The sequence below is a fragment of the Callorhinus ursinus genome, unplaced genomic scaffold (assembly GCF_003265705.2).
Source record: "Callorhinus ursinus isolate GAN/ISIS: 27379988/994484 unplaced genomic scaffold, GSC_fseal_2.0 scaffold13, whole genome shotgun sequence".
NCBI classification, from domain to species: domain Eukaryota; kingdom Metazoa; phylum Chordata; class Mammalia; order Carnivora; family Otariidae; genus Callorhinus; species Callorhinus ursinus.
In genome coordinates, this window is record NW_027397075.1 from 43,947,375 (window position 1) to 43,969,992 (window position 22,618).

General features: G+C 35.6%; 1 protein-coding gene across 4 annotated transcripts in view; it reads left to right on the plus strand.

The window, feature by feature from the left end:
- ACBD6 (acyl-CoA binding domain containing 6) overlaps nt 1–22,618 on the plus strand; it is a 216,185-nt gene that overhangs the window by 97,692 nt on the left and 95,875 nt on the right. For all 4 annotated transcript variants that reach the window (XM_073900163.1, XM_025877881.2, XM_073900164.1 and 1 more), the window contains one exon: nt 12,161–12,250. In XM_073900163.1, coding sequence (XP_073756264.1) covers nt 12,161–12,250 — 90 coding nt within the window. The remainder of the gene's footprint in view (nt 1–12,160; nt 12,251–22,618) is intronic.

Genomic DNA, 22,618 nt, shown 5'->3' on the forward strand with positions numbered 1-22,618 from the left:
GGGCTCGATCCCAGGACCCTGGGATCATGCCCTGAGCCGAAGGCAGACGCTTATCGACTGAGCCACCCAGGCGCCCCAACAATTTCTTTTATGAAATAGTACTAAAAGGCAAATCTACCGCACGACCTTTGCCAAGATCACTGGACAGCATTGATAGGAATAAAACGTCTAGAACACAAATAGCTTACACTAACACAATTTTTTTTTTAAAGATAAAAGAAACTTGTAAAATGTAGTGCTTCTGTCATTCAGTTACTTTGATGTAGTATGGTTTCCAGGTCTTCCAGTTTGTTACCCATGCAGCTACCTTTACCCCCAGCCTGCCAGAACATTGTGTTTCCAGGAACAGATGAAGTGCTTACACATTCATAGACTGAGACGCCAAGAATTCAGTTGGGTTCTCTCATTGCTCCAAGCAGATTTCTGCCCTCTCAGCCATGACATCTCAGGCTGGGCCTTGAATACTGATGGCAAGCCTTTTATTATTAATCAGGGATTTGTATGAATTAATTTAAGAACATGAGGGAAATGAGAGCTTAAAATTAGAATCAAAGTTAACATCCTAAATAAAATAAATGGTATTGCTTCATGACTTTTAAAGCTCTAGCAAATAAAACAACAACTTGGTAAGCCTTGATGATGGCCTAAAAATATGAAATGTCAGAATTAAATTGCTAGCTAAATACTCTTAACCCCTTTATAAAAAAAGACATTTCCCTACTATAATAAGTTGGGTGACAATTAGTTTTGAAAGGACATCCAGTTCTTTGTGTCCATCTATCTGATATTTGAGCTTGAGAGATTCATTACTGATTACCTAGGATTCTTTGGGATGGTATCTGAGTTTATTTAAAATGTTCATCCAGCAAGTTCAGCCCAATTTCAGTCTTGCCTTAGATGACAAAAATTACATTTATTGCACTAAAAATTTGCTGTAAGCACATAAATTTAATTATAGTCATAAAATAAGTCATAGTCATAGAAATTTAATTTATAGTCATAAATGATATGCTTGCTTTTCCACATATTGAAATAAACACAATCATATATTGCTGGAAATGTATATATTTGGATCTATAACTGTCATGGCACATGAACATATATATAAAATGCTTTTAAATAATTCGTATTTCATAATGAAGTTATTATGAATAAGTATAGTTCCTGGTATATATCTTTTTTTATTCAAGCTGTAATTGCTAATATAGTAAGGCACGTATTTCTAATTGGAGAAAATTACATGGTGTTTCCAGCTGGTACTGTAAATAGGACATTGTATTTCACATAACAGAAAAAAGTTTTATAAAAAAAAAGAAACAAGTTTTGTAGTTAATACTTACTATACCATTCTCCATATGTCTGTTGGTTCTTTCAAATGCTTTGAAGGAAGTTACTTTTCTCTCCATCCCTTTCCCTTCTTGCTTTGCTTTAAATTTGTAGCCCATGTCAGAGTACAATTTACATGTTTTTGCCTTGAGAAACTGCTGCAAAATTTCGTGAAACTGATAGTCTTAACATTATTAACAAAAGGTTTAAGAAGCAGAGTCAGTATATTGAGGCTAAATTTATGCTTTTATTTAAGATTTGAGAAAGGAAAAAAAATGTATGTCCTTAAATAACTTTTTACATTTCAGTATATGTTATTTTGATTGTATATTTGATTAAAATAGTAATTTGAAGGCATTTGTTCATTCACACTAATAATTGAGAAATGCATTCTAAACTGTCACATTCTCATTTGCATTAGTGCAGGCAGCACCATTTCAAAATCAAGCCTAACTTTATATCAGAAGCTCATATTTAGTACAAAATCAGAAGGTAGTAAAAGTAGGTTAAATCTTATGAGCTTTGGCAACTTATTTTTTATTGTGGTAAAATACACATAACATAAAATTTACCATTTTAGCCATTTTGCTGTGGCACTAAATACATTCACTTGCACTATCACCACCATCCATCTATAGAATTTTTTCATCTTCCCCAACCAAAAGTCTGTACTCATTAAACACTAACTCCTCATTCCCTCCCCCATCTCCACCCGCCCACCCCCCCAGCAACCACCATTCTGCCTTCTATCTCCATGAATGTAACTACTTTAGGTATCTCATGGAAATGGAATCACAAGTATTTGTCCTTTGTGACTGACTTACTCCACTTAGCATAACGTCTTCAGGTTCATCTATGTTATAACATGTGTCAGAATTTCCTTGCTTTTTAAAACTAAATAATATTGCATTGTATGTCTATACCACATTTCGTTTATCTGTCTTTGGACACGAGTTGCTTTCATATTTTGGCTATTATGAATAATGTTGCTATGAATGTGGGTGTACAAATTTTTGTTTCATTTTTTTCCAACACTTTACTATGGAAAATTTTAAGCATACAGCAAAGTTGAAAGAAATTTACAGTGAACATCTATATCCCTACCACCTAGATTCTACCACTAATATTTTACTGTGCTGGCTTTATCAATATCTATCCATCTTTCTGTCCATCAGTCAATCTTATTTTAGATGCATTTCAGAGTATTTTGCAGACAACACATTACCTTCTAAATGCTTCAGCATCATATCACTAGAATTCAGTATTTTTTCTTTTGAGATAGCATTTACATATGGTGAAATGCACAAATCTTAACTGCACATTCAGTTAATATACCTATGTAAGTGAAACTCCTGTCAAGATATAGAACATTACTATCACCTCAGAAAGTTCCATCATGCCCCTTCCCAGCTGGTTCGTTCTTCTAATTCCACAAATGTAACCATTGTTCTTATAATTTTTCTACCATAGATTGGTTTTGTAAGTTTTAGAACTTTATGTAAATGGAATCATAATATGTACTTTCTGTGTAAGTTTTCTTTCATTTAACATTATGTTTTGAGATTCACTCACTTTGTTCTGTAAATCAGTTCTTTCTTGTATTACTGAGTAATATTCCATCATATAAATATATCATTATCCATTGCCTTGTGATGGACACCTGGGCTGTTTTCTTTTTTTTTAAGATTTTATTTATTTATTTGACAGAGAGAGACACAACGAGAGAGGGAACACAAACAGGGGGAGTGGGAGAGGGAGAAGCTGGCTTCCCGCTGAGCAGGGAGCCTGATGCGGGGCTCGATCCCAGGACCCCGGGATCACGGCCTGAGCCAAAGGCAGACGCTTAATGACTGAGCCACCCCGGTGCCCCACCTGGGCTGTTTTCATGGCAACTTATTATTACTTATTTTATACAGGATAAAGTAATAACTCCCTTGCTTATTTCTTCATCCTTAAGTCACTAACGTTATGGCTTAGTAACTCCGTGTGAAGAGATTTTTTAAAGTAGTAAATTTAAAATGCTTCTCAATTCCCTGTTAACTCAGCAACAGCGTTTCTCTTTACCTTAGATCTTAGCCAGTGAAAGAGATCGAGTAGTTGCTGATTTAAATATGTATCACACATACTGGTATGTGGTATTCTCTCTAAGGCTGGTAAATGAAGTATCCTATGAGGAGCCACTGCCTTCCCTGCTAGGCGCATCTTGGCACCTTACACTGCCTCCTGATCCTAATCCTGTCTTTACGTTTTTGAAACAACACTGTTGGGTCACTGTTGAGAGGGAGGGGTAAGTGGGAGGCCTTGTGTAGTTCGTGGTGCCGCAGGTAGCCAGCTGCTCTAGCAGCCATAGCAGCAAAGGTAGACGATGGGGATGACAGGGGGGACAGAGACGCGGAAGGTTGTCGGTAGCCGCAGTCCGTCTCCACCACAATTGTCAGTTTAAACCCAGTGTGTTTGCAGAGAGAAGTTCAAGTCAGTCTGTTTGCAGTATTTCTTTTGCACAGAATAACAAGATAACTCTCACAAATTTAAATATACTAACTTTGCTATGTTTCTGTCTACTGTACTTATGGTGTACGTTTTGTATGTGTTCTCAAAATACCATAAGAACATCAAGACTCGTTTTATAATGCATTCGTTTTTCATTTAATTTGTGGTATCAGGAGAAAATCTAGTTTTAAAAAGATTCTACAGGTATAAGGACAAGTAACTAAGGATATCAAAGAAGCATTTAAAATATTAAGACCCACTCTGTATTTTCCATAAGATATGAAAGTAATACCACTTAATAGGTTAGCTGCCACCCTGCACTTTCAAAGCACTTAAGAGTCATTCATCTGTCTGAGGTAGGACAGTATTTGCACTTGTGGTTAACAGATGAGAACTCTTTTTTACCCCCTGTGTTTTACTGTATTCGAATTCCAGCATTTATCCAGAGCTCTACAAATAGTGCTTCTTAGTCTTCTTGTGGCCAAAACTTCCTTTAAATAATGACTTTCCCCCAATCTCCTAAATACTTGTAGGATATTTTTTCAGGAGACTTGTTAAAACTAGAAACAAAGAATTGTCAGCTTTTGTGGTATAGTAAAAGTACATTTAACTTGAAAATTTGTAGGAGATTGTATCATTCATAGAAAATAAAGCAATTAGGGTGCCTGGGTGGCTCAGTTGGTTAAGCGACTGCCTTCGGCTCAGGTCATGATCCTGGAGTCCCGGGATCGAGTCCCGCATCGGGCTTCCTGCTCAGCAGGGAGTCTGCTTCTCCCTCTGACCCTCTTCCCTCTCATGCTTTCTATCTCTCATTCTCTCTCTCTCTCAAATAAATAAATAAAATCTTTAAAAAAAAAGAAAATAAAGCAATTATATAAAAAATAGGTGAACTACTTTATGAATTGGGATAGTCTTTAAGAAACTTGTCACTTTGATATGTATATACTTCATGGTTTTTCTCTTAGAGGAGAGATTATGAAATCCTGTATCTGAAATAATTTAATAATTCCATTGTATTTGTTGAGATATGTGTGTGGTTACCAAAGAGAAAAGGAAGAAAACACAGGTGTTTGCTTCCTGATTTTGTCCCGAATGGTTATGAGGATAACATCTCTGCAAATTACTGGTTATATTATTCCTTGAATTAATAATCTTAGAGCATGTTCACAGGAACTTTATAATTTGAAGTAAAAGGGGAAAGATTTATGCGATCTGAAGAGATCACATTCAGACACCTGGTTGTGCTGGTCTTTCTTCATTTAAGTATAGAACATTTTGAAGGTAAAATTCCAAAGCCTGATTTATTTTATCTTTGTTTATTTACAGGTATGTTTAATCTTGCTCTTGTTTTGGGCTTCTTAATACTGTGTAAAAATATTAATCATTAGGTGGTCTTAATGTAGATATCTTCAGCACTTCTACAGAAAGTCATTGTCAGAGAATTCATTCTAATTCAAGGTTAATTAGTGTACCATTAAAATAATGTGTTACAAAAATTAATTACATCATGGGTCGAAAAACGTATTAAAAAGCGTAGTGTAAATGTCTGAGAGCACATCATCCTCCTTAAAACATTGCTAGACTAGTGCTACCGTTCTGGAAAATATATCTAAAGTGGAAATCACTACTGGGGTCCAGTCATAGGTGTTTCCCCTAAAGTAAATTTTTGGCACCACATATGGGAAATTTAAAATATAACTCCCATTAACAGTAAAATGTGTTGCTTGTCTGCTTTCCCATCACAATGGCTAAGGATTTATATTTTAGCGTTAGTCGATATAACCCTATTGGGTTAAACCTGAGGAGAAAGCAGGAACCTAGTTGAGAAGTAGAAATTATCTGTACAGTTTGAAGTAAAAGTCCTAGATATATTAATATTATGTTTTCTTACTTAACTATTAGGTACTTTGGTGGGTGCCCCATGTAAGTATATCACACGTCATTTTAACTGTGCAGTAATTCTTGTTAATAGTTTAACTTAATAGCCATAAAATATACACTTAAAATTAGAATTAGAGACTTTGAAATCCTGATTCTCTTAATGTAAAATCTGTGAAACAGTTAAATAGAACTATAGAATATTTTATACATTGGTATTTTTCCCAAGAGTCTTATTACAGTATCTGATTGTCCCTATGAAGGGTTTTGGAATTTGTGCCTTAGTAACAGCAGGTTAATACATATTAGAGCTACAGAAATTTTAACATGGGAAACTCTTTTTCTCTACTAGACAATACATTTTTTACTTGGCTTTTAGAACTGTCTCCATTAAAAGATATTCTTAGTGGGCTCTGAACAAAATAGTTTTGCTGCTATAACAAATTGTGAAGAATTTGCCCACATTTAAAAATTTTTCTGCTTTCCTTCCTCTTTGGATTTTGCGTAAGCCTGTAGGAAAACATATTCACAAGTAAATAAATTGAGCAAATGGAAGAAAAGGAGAAGAATAATTTGAAGGGAAGAAGTTGTCTTTGTTTTTTTCTTGTTTTCTTCAAGAATAAATCCTGGTTTAATTAGTCGAACTACTAGGTGCATGAAGAGAGTCTGAAAGATAAAGAGTATAAAGTGGGTTTAGAAAAGCTTTCTTGAAAAGTACTTTTTACTTTAAAACCATCTTTGTCCCTGCTTATATCTTCTTAAATCTTTTCTAAAATGACATAAAGTAGGGATTTCAACTTAATGTAGAAAAACATTACATTCTTTAAAAATGACAACATCACTTCTACCCTCAAAGAGTAGGTTTAAACTATATACCACTCATTTCTTCAGAAAAGCCCTTAGCTTCTGGGTTTTTTTTTTTTTTTTTTTTTTTTGGACCAAGTGAGCTTCTTTAATTAACTAAATCAAGATTTTCTGAAAGTGGAGAATAGAAGTAACATGTTGGTAGTAACTGTGAGTCTTTGGTAGACAGTGGTTAAATGTTTCATATTTAGTACTTTGTCTCCTAACAGTCATCTATTCTGTTTTGCAAGTGCAACATTTGAAGATAGACACTAGCAGACTGTATTAGTGGGTTTTTTTTGATATTTCACAGTGTAAATTTGGGATATTAATGGGCAGTGCTTAGTTTCAAACTGACTAAATTTTCTTACATTGTAAGGAATATATGAGTTAATTTAGATATACTGATTGTAATTTCTACCTAAGTTTAAGTACTCATATTTTAACCATAAGATTTCTTTCACCAGAAGAAGTGAACATAATAATTTAAGAAAACTATTTTACATTTATAAAGTACTTTAAAATTAACAACGCATTATCTTATAGTTGATTCATTCAACAAGTACTAATCGGTGTTACTGCTGTTAGTATTATCCTTTTCTTTACTCTGTGGGTGAGGAAATGGATCAGGCTGAAGTAAGTCATTGGGCTCGTGCATAATGGATTCCAGAAGTAGAACTCAGGATTTCCAATTGATTTAGAAAAGCCTATTGCCTTTCCCATGGAGGATTTTCTATCAACTATTCTTAGAATAATTAACCTGCAGTTTTACATATTACTTTGTCTTTCTTAAAACATTGTATCTTTTAGGACATACTTATTAATAATTACTTGAATGGCCTAAATGCTACAATCAAAAGATACAGGGTGGCGGAATGGATAAAAAAGACCCATCTATATGCTGCCTTCAGGAGACTCACCTCTGATCTAAAGACACATAGACTGAAAATGAAGAGATGGAAAAACATTTACCATGCAAATGGAAGCAAGAAACAAGCTGGGGTAGCAATACTTACATCAGACAAAATAGACTTTAAAACAAACACTGTAGGAGCGCCTGGATGGCTCAGACGTTTGAGCGTCTGCCTTCGGATCAGGTCATGATCTCCAGGTCCTGGAATCGAGCCCCATGTTGGGCTTCCAGCTCAGCGGGGAATCTGCTTCTCCTTCTCCCTCTGCCTCTCCCCCTGCTTGTGCTCTCTCTGTCTCTGTCTCTGACTCTCAAATGAATAAATAAAATCTTAAAAAAAAGAAACACTGTAGCAAGAGACAAAGAAGGGCATTACATAATGATAAAGGGATCAATTCAACAAGAAGTTATAAGAATTGTAAATATCTTGCACCTAACATTGGAGCACCTAAATACATAAAGCAAATATTAATGGACATAAAGAGAGAAATTGATGGTAATACAGTAATAGTAGGGAATTTAACAACCCACTTACATCAATGGATAGATTTAGGCAGAAAATCCATAAAGAAACAGTATCATTGAATGACACATTATAACAGATGGATATAACATATATATAGAAAGTTCCATCCAAAAACAACAGAATACACATTCTTTTCAAGTGCTCATGGAACATTCTCCAGAATAATCACATGTTAGGCCACAAAACAGGTCTCAAATATTTTAAGAATGTGAAATCGCACCATGCATTTTTTTCTGATCACAACAGTATGAAACTAGAAATCAATTACAAGAAAAAAACTGGAAAAAACACAAACGTGGAGGCTAAACAACATGCTACTAAACAACGAGTGGGTCAGTGAAGAAGTCAAAGAAGAAATAAAAAACATGGAGACAAATAAAAATGAAAACACAAAGATCCAAAATCTTTGGGGTGCAGCAAAAGCAGTTCTTAGAAGGAAATGTATAGCAATACAGGCCTGCCTCAAGAAACAAGAAAAAGCTTAAATAAACAATCTAACCTTACACCTTAAAAGAACAAAACCCAAGGTGAGTGGAAGAAAGGAAATAATAAAAATCAGAGCATAAAGAAATGACATAAAGACTAAAAAAAAAATCAGTGAAATCAGTAGGAGGTTCTTTGAGAAGATAAAATTGATAACCCTTAGCCATACTCATGGGGGGGGGGGCAAAAAAGGACCCAAATAAAGTTAGAAACAAAGGAGAAGTAACATCTGACACCACAGAAATACAAAGCATTTTAAGAGACTAATAGGAAAAATTGTATGCCAACAAATTGGACAACCTAGAAAAAATGGATAAATTCCTAGAAACATATAGTCATCTATAACTAAATCAGGAAGAAATAGAAAATCTGAAAATCCTAGTAACAAAATTGAATTGGTAATCAAAAAACTACCAAAAAATAAACATCTAGGTAAATTCTAGATCCACAGGTAAATTCTATCAAACATTTAAAGAAGAGTTAATACCTGTTGTCCTTAAACTATTCCAAAAAATAGAAGAGGAAGGAAAGCTTTAAAATACATTCTACGAAGCCGGCATTACCCTGATACCAAAGTTGTGCACGGACACCACCAAAAAAGAAAACCACGGGTCAATATCCCTGATGAACATAGATGCAAAAATCCTCAACAAAATATTAGCAAGCCACATTCACAGTACATTAAAAGGATCATTCAGGGGCACCTGGGTGGCTCAGCTGTTAAGTGTCTGCCTTCGGCTCAGGTCATGATCCCTGGGTTCTGGGATCGAGCCCCGCATCGGGCTCCCTGCTCCGCGGGAATCCTGCTTCTCCCTCTCCCACTCCCCCTGCTTGTGTTCCTTCTCTCGCTGTGTCTCGCTCTGTCAAATAAATAAAATCTTAAAAAAAAGTTAAAAAATTAAAAAAAGGATCATTCACCCCCACCAAGTGGGATTTTTTTCTGGGGATCCAAGGATGGTTCAGTAGTCACAAGCCAATCAACGTGATACACCACATCAACAAAATGAAGGATGAAAATCATGTGATCATCTCAGTAGATGCAGAAAAAGCATTTGACAAAATTTGACATCTGTTCATGATAGGAACTCAACAAATTAGAGGGGAAAATACCTCAACATAATAAGAGCCATATATGAAACACCCATAGCTAACACCATACTCAATGGTGAAAAATTGAGAGCTTTTTCTCTAAGATCAGGAACAAGACAAAGATGTCCACTCTCACCACTTAATTCAGTATAGTGCTGGAAGTCCTAGCAATAGCAATTATAAAAGAGAAAGAAATACAAGGCATCCATATTGGTAAGGAAGAGGTTAAACTGTCCCTCTTTGCAGATGACATGATACTATACATGGAAAACCCTAAAGGCTCCACCAGAAAACTACTAGAACTGATAAATGAATTCAGTGAAGTTGTAAGATACAAAATTAATACCCAGAAATCAGCATTTCTGTATACTAATAACAAAATAACAGAGAAATTAAGAAAAAATTTCATTTACAATTGCACCAAAAATAGTAAAATAAAATACCTAGGACTAAACTTAACCAAAGAGGTGAAAGACCTGTTCTCTAAAAACTATAAAACATTGATGAAAGAAATTAAAGACAACACAAACAAATGGAAAGATAGTCCCTGCTCATGGATTGAAAGAACCAATATTGTTAAAATGTTCATACCCAAAGCAATCAACAGATTCAGTGCAATCTCTATCAAAATACCAACAGCATTTTTCACAGAACAAGAACAAATAATCCTAAAATTTGGATGGAACCACAAAAGAGGCTGAATATCCAAAGCAATCTTGAGAAAGAAAAAACTGCAGGTATCATAATTCCAGATTTCAAGGTAAGACTACAAAGCTGTAGTCATCAAAGCAGTATGGTGTTTGCACAAAGTAGGCACATAGATGAATGGAACAGAGTAGGGAACCCAAGTACAAACTCATGCTCATATGGTCAATTCATCTATGACAAAGACAAAAACATACAATAGGGAAAAAATAGTTTCTTCAATAAATGGTGTTGAGAAAAGTAGACAGGTACCTGTAAAAGAATGAAACTGGATCACTTTCTCACACCATCCACAAAAATAAACTCAAAATGGATTAAAGACCTAAATGTAAGACCTGAAACCATAAAAATCCTAGAATGGAACACAGGTAGTAATTTCTCTGGCATAGGCCATAGCAACATTTTTCTTGGTAAGTCTCCTAAGGCAAAAGCAAAAATAAACTATTGGGACTCTATCAAAATAAAAAGCTTTTGCACAACCAAGGAAATCATCAGCAAAACAAAAAGGCAACCTACTGAATGGGAAAAGATATTTCCAAGTGATATGTCCAATGAGGGGTTAATATCCAAAATATATGAAGAGTTTGTGTGCCTCAACACCAAAAAAATAACCCAATTAAAAAGTGGGCAGAGGATCTGAATAGACATTTTTCCAAAGACATACAGATGGCCAATAGACACATGAAAAGATGCTCAACATAGTAATCATCAGCAAAATGCAGAAAAAAACCACAAAGAGATATTACCTCATATCTGTCAGAATGGCTAAAATCAAAAACAAAAGAAATAATAAGTGTTGTAGAGGATGTGGAGAAAAAGGAGCCCTCCTGCATTGTTGGTGGGAACGTGAATTGGTGTAGCCACTGTGGAAAACAGTATGGAGGTTCCTCAAAATAATAAAAATAGAAATACCAGCGGTGCCTGGGTAGCTCAGTCAGTTGAGTGTCTGCCTTTGGCTCAGGTCGTGATCCTGGGGTCCTGGGATTGAGCCCCGCATCGGGCTCCCTGCTCAGCAGGGGAGTCTGCTTTTCTCTCTTCCTCTGCCCCTCTCCCTGCTCATGCACGTGCTTTCTCTCTCTCAAATAAACAAATAAATAAATAACATCTTTAAAAAAATAGAAATATGATCCCCCCCCAAAAATACTGTATGATCCAATAATTTCACTACTGGGTATTTACCCAAAGAAAACAAAAACACTAATTTGAAAAGATAAATGCACCCCTATGTCTATTGCAGAATTACATACAGTAGCCAAGATGTGGAAGCAGCCTAAGTGTCCATTGATAGAAAAATGGATAAAGAAGTTGTGATATATCGATATGTGTACACAACACACACATGCATACAAATATTATGCTCTTGTAAAAAAGGATGAGAATGGCAAGCAATATGGATGGACCTAAAGGATGTTATGCTAAGTGAAATAAATCAGACTAATAAAGACAAATACCATATGATTTCACTTGTGGAATCTAAAAAACAAAACAAATGAATAAACAAAAAGCAGAATCAGATCTATAAATACACAGAACAAACTGATGATTGTCGGAGGGAAGGGGGCTGGGGGCATGGGAAAAATGGGTGAAGGGGAGTGGGAGATACAGACTTTTAGTTGTGTAATGAATAAATCACAGGAATAAGAGGCACAGCATAGGGAATACGGTCACTGATACTATAATAGAATTGTATGGTGACAGATGGTAGTTACACTTGCGGTGAGAATAGCATAACATATAGAGAAGTTGAATCACTGTGTTGTACACCTGAAACTAATGTAACATTGTGTGTCAATTATACTCAGATAAATATAATAATGAAATATATACATGATTCTCAAAGAAAAAAAGTATGTTTTACCTGGCCTCATAACTGGAACAACAAATTCATTTCTTTTTTTGTGTGTTTTTAGGGAAGAGCTCTACTCCATTGGGCATGTGATCGAGGACATAAGGAACTAGTTACAGTCCTGCTACAATATAGAGCTGATATTAACTGTCAGGTAAGACTGATGAAGAGGGAGCTTTTTTAAAAAATTGAGGTAAAATTTGCACAACATAAAATTCACCATATTAACCACTTTAAAGTGTAAAGTTCATTGGCATTCATACACTTAACAGTATTGTGTGACTGTTGCTACTTTCTTGTTTCACATTTTCGTTACCCCAAAAGGAAACCTTGTACTTGCTAAGCAGTCACTCCCTATTTCCCCCTCATCACAGACCGTGGCAACAACTAATCTGCTTTCTGTTTCAACGGATTTGCCTATTCTGGGTATTTCATATAAATAGAATCATAATCAGTGGCTTCTTTAACTTGGCATATGTTTTCAAGGTTCATCATGTAGCATGTAACAATACTTCATTCTTTTTTTATGGCTAAATATTATACCGTTGTACGGGTATACCACATGTTATTGTATCATTTCTTCAGTTGATGGACAGTTGGGTAATTTCCATTTTTTGGCAGTTGTGAATAATTGCTGTGAGCAATTCATGTATGTGTTTTTGAACGCTTCTTTTCAGTTCTTTGGTTCTGTACCTAAGAGTAGAATTTCAGAGTTGTATGGTAATTTGATGTTATTGGGGAACCTCAAAACTATTTCCACAGGAATCACACCATTTTACATTTCTACTGGCAATGCATGAGGGTTCTAATTTCTCCACTGCTTTGCCAACACTTAGTTCTTTTTAGTAACCATTATACTGGGGGCAAAGCGATATCACATCTTGCTTGATTTTGATTTGTATTTCTTTAACAACTGATGATGTTGATATCTTTTCATGTACTTGTTAAAAAAGCCTGAATCTCCTTTGGAGGAATGTCTGTTTAAGTCCTTCACCCCTTTTTAAATTGAGTTGTTTGTCTTTTTGTTGTTAAGATTTGAGAGTTCTTTATATATTCTGGGTAGTAGACCACTGTCAGATACATGATTTGCAGGTATCTTCTTCCTTTCTGTGGGTTCTTTTCACTTTTTGATAGTATCGTTTGGTGCACAGGTTTTAAGTTTGATGTAAGTCCAGTTTATCTATTTTTTTTTTTTTGTCAGTTGTGCTCTTGGTGTCATACTTAAGAAACCATTGCCAAATATAAGATCATTAAGATTTACCCTTATGTTTTCTTTCTTTTTTGTTTTTACTGTAGCAAAATATACATAACATAAAATTTACCATTTTAACCATTTTGAAAGTGTGCAGTTCTGTGGCATTAAGTACATTCACATTGTTCAACCATCACCACCATTCACTCTAGAACTTTTTCTTCTTCCCCAACTGAAATTCTGAATTCTTAACTAACTCCCCATTTCCCTAGCTCCTAGCAACCACAATTCTACTTTCTACCTTCATGAATTTGACTATTCGAAGTATCTCCTATAAGTGGAATTTTATAATATTTGTCCTTTTATGACTGACTCATTTCACTTAACATAATATTTTCAAGGATCCTCCATGTTGGTAGCATGTGTCAGAATTTCCTTACTTTTTAGGGGCGCCTGGGTGGCTCATTCGGTTAAGCAGCTGCTTTTGGCACAGAGTCTGATCCCAGGGTCCCGGAATCGAGCCCCATGTCCAGCTCCATGCTCAGCGGGGAGTCTGCTTCTCCCTCTCCCTTGGCTCCTCCCCTGCTGTTGCTCTCTCTCGCTTACTCCTCTCTCTCAAATAAATTAAAAATTAAAAAAATAAAAAGAATTTCCTTGCTTTTTAAAACTAGTTATCAGTATATGTATATACTGCATTTTGTTTATCCAAATATCCATCTACGGACACTTGGGTTGCTTTCCCCTTTTCATTATTGTGATGAATCCTCCTATGAGCATAGGAAACAAATGTTTATTTGAGTCCTTGCTTTCATTTCTTTTGAGTATGTACCCAGAAGTGGAATTGCTTGATCATATGGTAATTCTTTGTTGAATATTTTGAGGAATCACCATAGCATTTTCCACAGTGGCTACACCATTATACGTCCCCATCAGCCATACACAAGTGTTCCAGTTTCTTCACATCTTTACCAACATTTGTTATTTTCTGTATTTGTGATAATAGGGATCTTACTGAGTGTGAAGTGGTATCTCATTGTGGTTTTAATACGCATTTCCCTAATGATTTGTGATGTTGAACATCTTTTCATTTGATTATCGGTCCTTTATATATCTTCTTTGTTTGTGTCCTTTGCCCATTTTTAAATTGAATTGTTTGTATTTTTAAGTTGTAGGAATTCATTATATATTCTGGATGTCAATCCCTTGTCAGATACATGATTTGCAAATATTTTCTCCCATTCTGTGAACTGTCTTTCACTCTATTGATAGTGTCCTTTGATGCACAACAGTGTTAAATTTTGATGAAGTCCGCCTGACTTATTTTTTTCTTTTGTTGCCTGTGCTTTTAGTATCATATGCAAGAAATCATTGCCAAATTCAATATTTTGAAGCTTTTTCCCCATGTTTAAGAGTTTTATAATTTTAGATCATATGTCTAGGTCTTTGACCCATTTTGAGTTAGTTTTTGTATATGGCCTAAGGTAGGGGTCCAACTTCATTTTTTTGCATGTGGATAGTCTGTTTTCTCAGCATCATTTGTTGAAATGTCTTTTCCCCACTGAATGGTCTTGGAACCCTTGTCAAAAATCATTTGATCATATATATGAGGGTTTAGGCTTTATATCTTATTCCATTGGTCTATATTTCTGTCTTTGTGCCATTATCACACTGGTTTGATTACTGTAGCTTTGTAGCAAAATTTGAAACCAGGAACTGTGAGACCTCCAACTTTCTTTGTCTTTTTTAAATTTAATTAAATTAATTAATTTATTTAAGTAATGTCTACACCCAATGTGGGGCTCAAACTCACAACCCCAAGATTAAGAGTCACATTCTCCTCCGACTGAGCCATTCAGATGCCATACAATATTGTTTTACTTTTTCAAGATTGTTTTGGCTATTCTGGGTTGCTTAATAAGATGGAATTTTTTTTTTTATTTTTGCAAAAAATGTCATTGGGATTTTGATAGGGATTTCGTTGAATCTCTAGATCACTTAGGGGGGTACTGGCATCTTAACAATGTTAAATTTTCCAGTCTATGGGTTGTTTTTCCATTTATTGGTTTCTCTGATTTCTTTAGGCAGCATTTTGTGGTTTTCAGGGTATAGTTCTTTCACCTCCTTGGTTAAGTTTATTCCTAAGTATTTTATTCTTTTTGATGCTATATTAAATGAAATTGTTTTCTGAATTTCCTTTTTGGATTGTTCATTGTTAGTGTTCAGAAAGACAGCTGATTTTTGCATGTTGATTCTGTATCCTACAACTTTGCTGAATTCGTTTATTAGTTCTTACAGCTTTTGTGGAATCTTTGGGTTTTTTTTACATATAAGATCATGTTTGTTGTCTATAAACAGAGATAATTTTCCTTCTTCCTTTACAATTTGGATTCCTTCTCTCTTCCTTTTTTTTTTTTTAAGTAATCTGTACACCCAGTGTGAGACTCAAACTCATGACCCCAAATCAAGAGTCACATGCTCTACCGACTGAGCCAGTCAGATGCCCCAGGATTCCTTTTATTTTTCTTGCTTGCTTAATCTGACTAGGCCTTCTAGTACTATGTCAAATAGAAGTAATGTAAATGGGTATCCTTGTCTTGTTCTAGGTGTTTACTTTTTAATTTAGTATATTAGATATAAAATGCTTTTCTTTACATAACATTGATTGCCATATATATCCATTCCAGTCTAGCCCTTTAGGCCTTTGGGATCATCCTGGCTCTTTTTAGTAAGCCTAAAGTTTTTAGTTCTAACTACACTCTCCACTTCACTCTAAATTTCTTATTTGACCTAAAAGAAATCTCTAGTTTCCTTACTGATCTACCTTCTCCCATTTCATCCATTCTCATGCTATTATAGTCATCCTCATCTCTGTTCTCTCTGTTTTTCAACTGTTAAAGCCACATGGGAAAAGCCTAATTCTGATTAATGCAATTACCTGCCTTTTACACATGTACACCTAGTCTCTGGGTAAAGCTAGAAAAAATTTATACAACTCTGATATTATCATAAGTTATGGTATCCATCTTTAATTTTGCCTGAAAAGTCTTATAGTCCTTTTCATTCTCAGATTCTCTCTCATTTCACAGAGAATAAGAGAAAGCTTTATCACCAACCCAGATCTCAGCCAGTAGGTCTAAAAACATATATCTCTTCTTGGCTCTCCCTCAGACACTTCAGAGTCACAACATCCTACACTGGACCTACCATCTCTCAACAACTGCCACTACCCCTCACCGTGGTTGGCACCATCATCCAACCAGGTTTCCAGGATCATCCTTGATTCTTCTCTCATTTTCATACCCATTCAAGTCCGGTAGGTTCTGCCTTCTAAGTATATCTCCACATCTACCCATTTCTCTCTCTTTTTTGAAGAGATTTTATTTATTTATTTGACAGAGAGAGACAGTGAGAGAGGGAACACAAGCAGGGGGAGTGGGAGAGGGAGAAGCAGGCTTCTCGCAAAGCAAGGAGCCGGATGTGGGGCTCCATCCCAGGACCCTGGGATCATGACCTGAGCCGAAGGCAGACGCTTAACAACTGAGCCACCCAGGCACCCCTGTACTCATTCTCTATTTCAACATTTCTAGTACACTAGTTCAGGCTTCTTAAATTATTTCAGCAGCTCTGAATTATATTTCTGCTTCTAATCTTAATCTCCTTCAGTATGTTTTCCATTTTTCATCTGGAGAATCTTTCTAAAATGCTGATTTGCAACTGTTTTCTTGTTTACTTTTATTTTTCTAAGGCAGAATCTAAATTTCATGTGCCCTGAAAAACCCTTCATGATTTTACATCTCCACTTATTTCTCAGCATACTCCTTGCTTATGCCCATCCCTGGTGTGCTAAGCTTCATTTCTTTGAAGGACTTGACATGCTGCTCACCTCTTGGCCTTTATATATGCTATTTTCTCTCTCCTTCATTCTTCCTATGCCTCAGCCTACACATTACTTCCTCCAGGAAGCCTTCCTTCACTCAGCCACTTAGACACACCCAGTAGTTTATAGCTCCCTGTTCTTAAGCTCATCAAAGAGATAGTACAGTACAATCACTTTGTATTGTAATTGGCTGATTACATGTCTGTATTGTCAACACTACCATATACAGGTACTAGAGTCTGGTTATATCACCAGTGCCTCGCATAATAGCTGACATACAGTAGATGCTCAGTAATTATTGAATAAAGTAATATTGGCTTATAAAGAAGTTGATAAAATGTTAGAAAAATAGAACATGAGTACCAGAAAGGACCTAAGCATTTACCAGAACTTTTTGGGTGTCTTTGTTGCTTTATCAGAGGAAATACTTCTTTCCCATTGGACATGTGTGCATTCTTCTTGGGCCAGTTCCCTAGCTTTGAGCCTGCTGCCGTAATTTGCCTTGAAATATATATATGTATATATATATATATATTTTTTTTTAGTAGGTACTATGTATATTTTAAAAAAAACCTCGGGCCACCTGGGTGGCTCAGTCAGTTAAGCGTCTGCCTTTGGTTCAAGTCATGATCCTGGGCTCCTGGGATCGAGCCCTGCATTGGGCTCCCTGCTCAGCGGGGAGCCTGCTTCTCCTTCTCCCTTTCCCTTTGCCTGCTGCTCCCACTGCTTGTGCTCTCTCTCTCTCTCTGTCAAATAAATAAATAAAATCTTAAAAAAAAACCCTCAAAAAACACAAAAGACTCATTTTTAAAACTCTTCCTCCCATCATTGTTTCCCAGCCACCCAGTTCCCTTCTGGAGACAGATCTATTACTAGTTTTATATATATCCATGCAGGATATGTTATATATATATATAAGCATGTATGTAGCAAACTACACACACTATTCTATAACTTGCTTTCTTTATCTTGGAGATTGTTCTATATCAGTATTGATAGTGCTGCCTTACTTTTTTTAATGTCTGCTTAATATTCCTTTATAGAGGTGTACCATAATTTATTTAACTGGTACCATATAAATGGACCAATGTGTTGAGCATCCTTTCCTGTAACCAAGAACCATTTGTATTTCATTTTCTGTGAAATATCTGCTCATATGTTTTGGATATGGATCTGTTTCCCGTTGGATTGATGTTTTCTTCTTAATTTAGAGGAACTTTTTATATATTAAGGAAAATTTAGCACTTTGTGATAAAAATATTAAAATTTTTCCCCATGTTTCCCTCTCGTACTTTCATCATTTCATGATTTCTTTGATCCATCCAGAATTAATTTGTGTCACATGTATGTAATAGAGATTTTATTTTTGTCCAGATGGTGCCAATTTTATTTTTGTGTGGATGATTAATCATTTGTTCGGTGATGTTTATTGAATAATCTTTCCTTTACTGATTTGAAGTATCTTTTTTTCCATATTCTGACTTCCTCTATATTATTTCAGTGTATTTCTGGGGCTGTTTCCTATCCCATTGCTCTGTTTTTCTGTTCATGTACTTGTGCTATGATGTTTTAAGGATTATAGCTTCAAAATATTTTTTAATATCTTGTAGGATAGGTTCCTTCACTACTTATTGAGAAATTTTCCTGTGATTTTTACTTGTTTATTTTTCTTTATGAACTTTTAAATCATGTTTCCATCCCTTGCTTCCCTTATCCACTACCATAAAGTTAATTAAAAAACAAAACAACAAAGTATTGGTGCAATTATGTCTTTTATTTGGTTTGCATTGTTAGGGGGTATTTTGGAGGGAAATGTTCCCAAGTTAGGAATAGCCTGAGGTTTTTGTCTATGTTTTTCTTGTATTATGTTTGGTTAATATAAGACAGACAATTCAAAAACTGCGTATGTGGCCTTATGGAATACTCTTTACAGAACACCAGTTTTAATGCAAAGTAAAAGTTCCATGTAGGTTTTTGGATGGATCATTTAGGACTATGTGCAGCCAGTTTTTTCCTTGACATCTTTGTATTCACAGGACTACTTTATATTGCCCCTAGCCTCGATTTTCCTTTGTTATTGAGAATCCTAATCCATACAATTTGGCTTCAGTTAAGGGAATGCTCTTGACTTTGATAGTTTGGATTGCTAACATGCTTCCAAGTCACAGGGCTTTTGGAGATTAGCTCTCAGAATAGCTTTCCCCTTGTAATTTCTTCTTTGGTTTCGTTATTGAAAACTCTTTTCAAATATAGACAATACAAACATAATAAATGGAAGGAAGGGTTCATCTCCCTCATGATTCAATCTTTCTTAAACAACATTATTATTGACTGGCCTATTGGTTGCCAAAAAGGAAAATCAATTTTATTAGAAGTATTTGCTTGGCCACAGATCGTGGTACTAACCCAGCAGAGACAGGCTGATGTTATCAACTATCTGAAGACTAATTTTTACCATTAGCCTGAAACGGAGTCATAATTAGGGATATGTCAAAGTCTCCTCTGTGTTTTTCTGTAATTTTTACCCGTCAGTATATCTCATATGTACTTTTATTGCAGTTTCTATATTCTGTGACTGATGGAATTGGAACTTTTTATTTCTAAGAAAGATCCTTTATAGATTTCATTTGTTATCTGGCAGTATTATGGACACAGTTTTGTCTCTTCCACTGCTTGGTATTGATTTTTAGTTCAACTCTGGAACATAGGTTCTTAACCATATTTGAAATTAGGATATAGGTTAAATATACACACATATACCCCACAGACCTCTTGAGTAATTTTGATCTTTCAAACCCTGGAGAAAGATTAAAACTACTCCCAAAGCACACTGGAGGTATTTGAATGCTGAAGATTTATTACTAGGTTTTCTAAGATTTACTGTAAAGTAATAATTAGGAACTCAGCAGGGCTGAGGGGAAAGTGGGAGCATCTGTGGTGTTAGGTGGTTACACTGTGTAGTAGGTGTTAATGCAGTTCAAGTGGAAAATATCTTGTTTGGTACCGAAATATTTAAGACTTGGTGATTTGTAAATTACATAAACTTATGGTTTACATAATGGCAGAGAGCACCATGCCCTCTCTGTGAATCCCTTGGTGTCTATGTGTTGTAAAAGATTTCAAAAACATGAGATGTTAACTAAACTTACTGTGGTGATCATTTCACAGTATATATAAATATTGAATCATTATGTTGTATACCTGAAACTAATATAATGTTGAATGTCAGTTACATCTCAGTTTAAAAAAAAGGATACGTGGAATGAACGAATAAATGAATGAATCTGAAAAAAAAGAAATTCTATCTCTGTATGTAGGTTTATGAAATAAATAGAAAATGTATTTTTTTTAAAGTATAGGAATAATTGACAAGTCTAGATTTTACCAGGGTGTTGTGGGGCTTAACTTAATGACCTCTCTACCTCAAGCTGTCTTGCTGCTCCTGACCAAGTCTACTTCTCCTCCCCAAGTCCACCAAAAATATTGCTGCCAACAGAGACTTCTTGAGACTGCTGTTTATTATGTCACTGACCTGGTCAAAACTCTCTAAGACTGCACTGCCCATAGGACAAATTCCAAACTCTCCAGATTTGAATTCAGAGTTCCTCATTATCTGAAAAAAGACAAAAAACAAACAAAGTCATGAGAAAAGTATAAAACAGTAAGTAAAACCATCTATAATTATGTGTGTAGGTTGGGGGAGGGGTAAGATATAAAACAGTTTTTTAGTGTTTACTGTGTACCAAGCATTTTATATATATTATCTCTTTTAGTTATCACATCAGTGCTATAATGTAGGTGTATTGTTATCTGGATTTTATTGGTGAAGAAACAGGAGGTTGGGAAGTCCTGGAGCTAGTAAGTGATAAAGTTTAGATTTGAACATGTCATTCTGACTCTAAATAAAGCCCAAACTCTTAACTGCTCCACTGTAAAATTTGAGTACATTTTATTCTCTTTATTTTCTCTACTTACACATATATAACATATTTTAAAGATATTTGATATAGGGGTGCCTGGCTGGCTCAGTGGTAGACCATGCAATTCTTGATCTCGGGGTTATGAGTTTGAGCCTCATGTTGGGTGTAAAAATTACTTAAAAAAATAAAAAATAAATAAAAATTGAAATAAAAAAAGATGTTTGGTATGAAAGTACTAGAGTAGTTTTTCTTTATTATTTAAAAGAATTGACATATAAAATATATTTAGTGAGATACATATAGTACAAAAATCTTAAGGACACAACTTAATACACACATGCACACCTATGCAACTATCATCTATATTAAAGTAGAACATTTCCAAAACCCCAGTAGGTTTGTTTCCTTAAGCAACTTCCCATCAGTATCGATCCTCCCACACCCACTCTGAGGGAACTATTATTCTTTTTTTTTTTAATTATGTTATGTTAATCACCATACATTACATCATTAGTTTTGGATGTAGTGATCCACGATTCATTGTTTGCGTATAACACCCAGTGCTCCACGCAGAATGTGCCCTCTTTAATACCCATCAACAGGCTAACCCATCCCCCCACCCCCCTCCCCTCTAGAACCCTCAGTTTGTTTTTCAGAGTCCACAGTCTCTCATGGTTCGTCTCTCCCTCCGATTTCCCCCTCTTCATTCTTCCCCTCCTGCTATCTTCTCCTTTTTTTTTTTTTTTTAACATGTAATGTATTATTTGTTTCAGAGGTACAGGTCTGTGATTCAACAGTCTTACACAATTCACAGCGCTCACCATAGCACACACCCTCCCCAATGTCTATCACCCAGACACCCCATCCCTCCCACCCCCCACCACTCCAGCAACCCTCAGTTTGTTTCCTGAGATTAAGAATTCCTCATATCAGTGAGGTCATATGATACATGTCTTTCTCCGATTGACTTATTTCGCTCAGGATAACACCCTCTATTTCCATCCACGTCGTTGCAAATGGCAAGATTTCATTCCTTTTGATGGCTGCATAATATTCCATTGTATGTATATACCACCTCTTCTTTATCCATTCATCTGTCGATGGACATCTTGGCTCTTTCCACAGTTTGGCTGTTGTGGACATTGCTGCTATAAACATTGGGGTGCACGTACCCCTTCGCATCCCTATATTTGTATCTTTGTGGTAAATACCCAGTAGTGCAATTGCTGGATCGTAGGGTAGCTCTATTTTCAACTTTTTGAGGAACCTCCATACTGTTTTGCAGAGTGGCTGCACCAGCTTGCATTCCCACCAACAGTGTAGGAGGGTTCCCCTTTCTCCGCATCCCCGCCAACATCTGTCGTTTCCTGACTTGCTAATTTTAGCCATTCTGACGGGTGTGAGGTGATACCTTATTGAGGTTTTGATTTGGATTTCCCTGATGCTGAGCGATGTTGAGCACTTTTTCATGTGTCTGTTGGCCCCATTTGGATGCCTTCTTTGGAAAAATGTCTGTTATGTCTTCTGCCCATT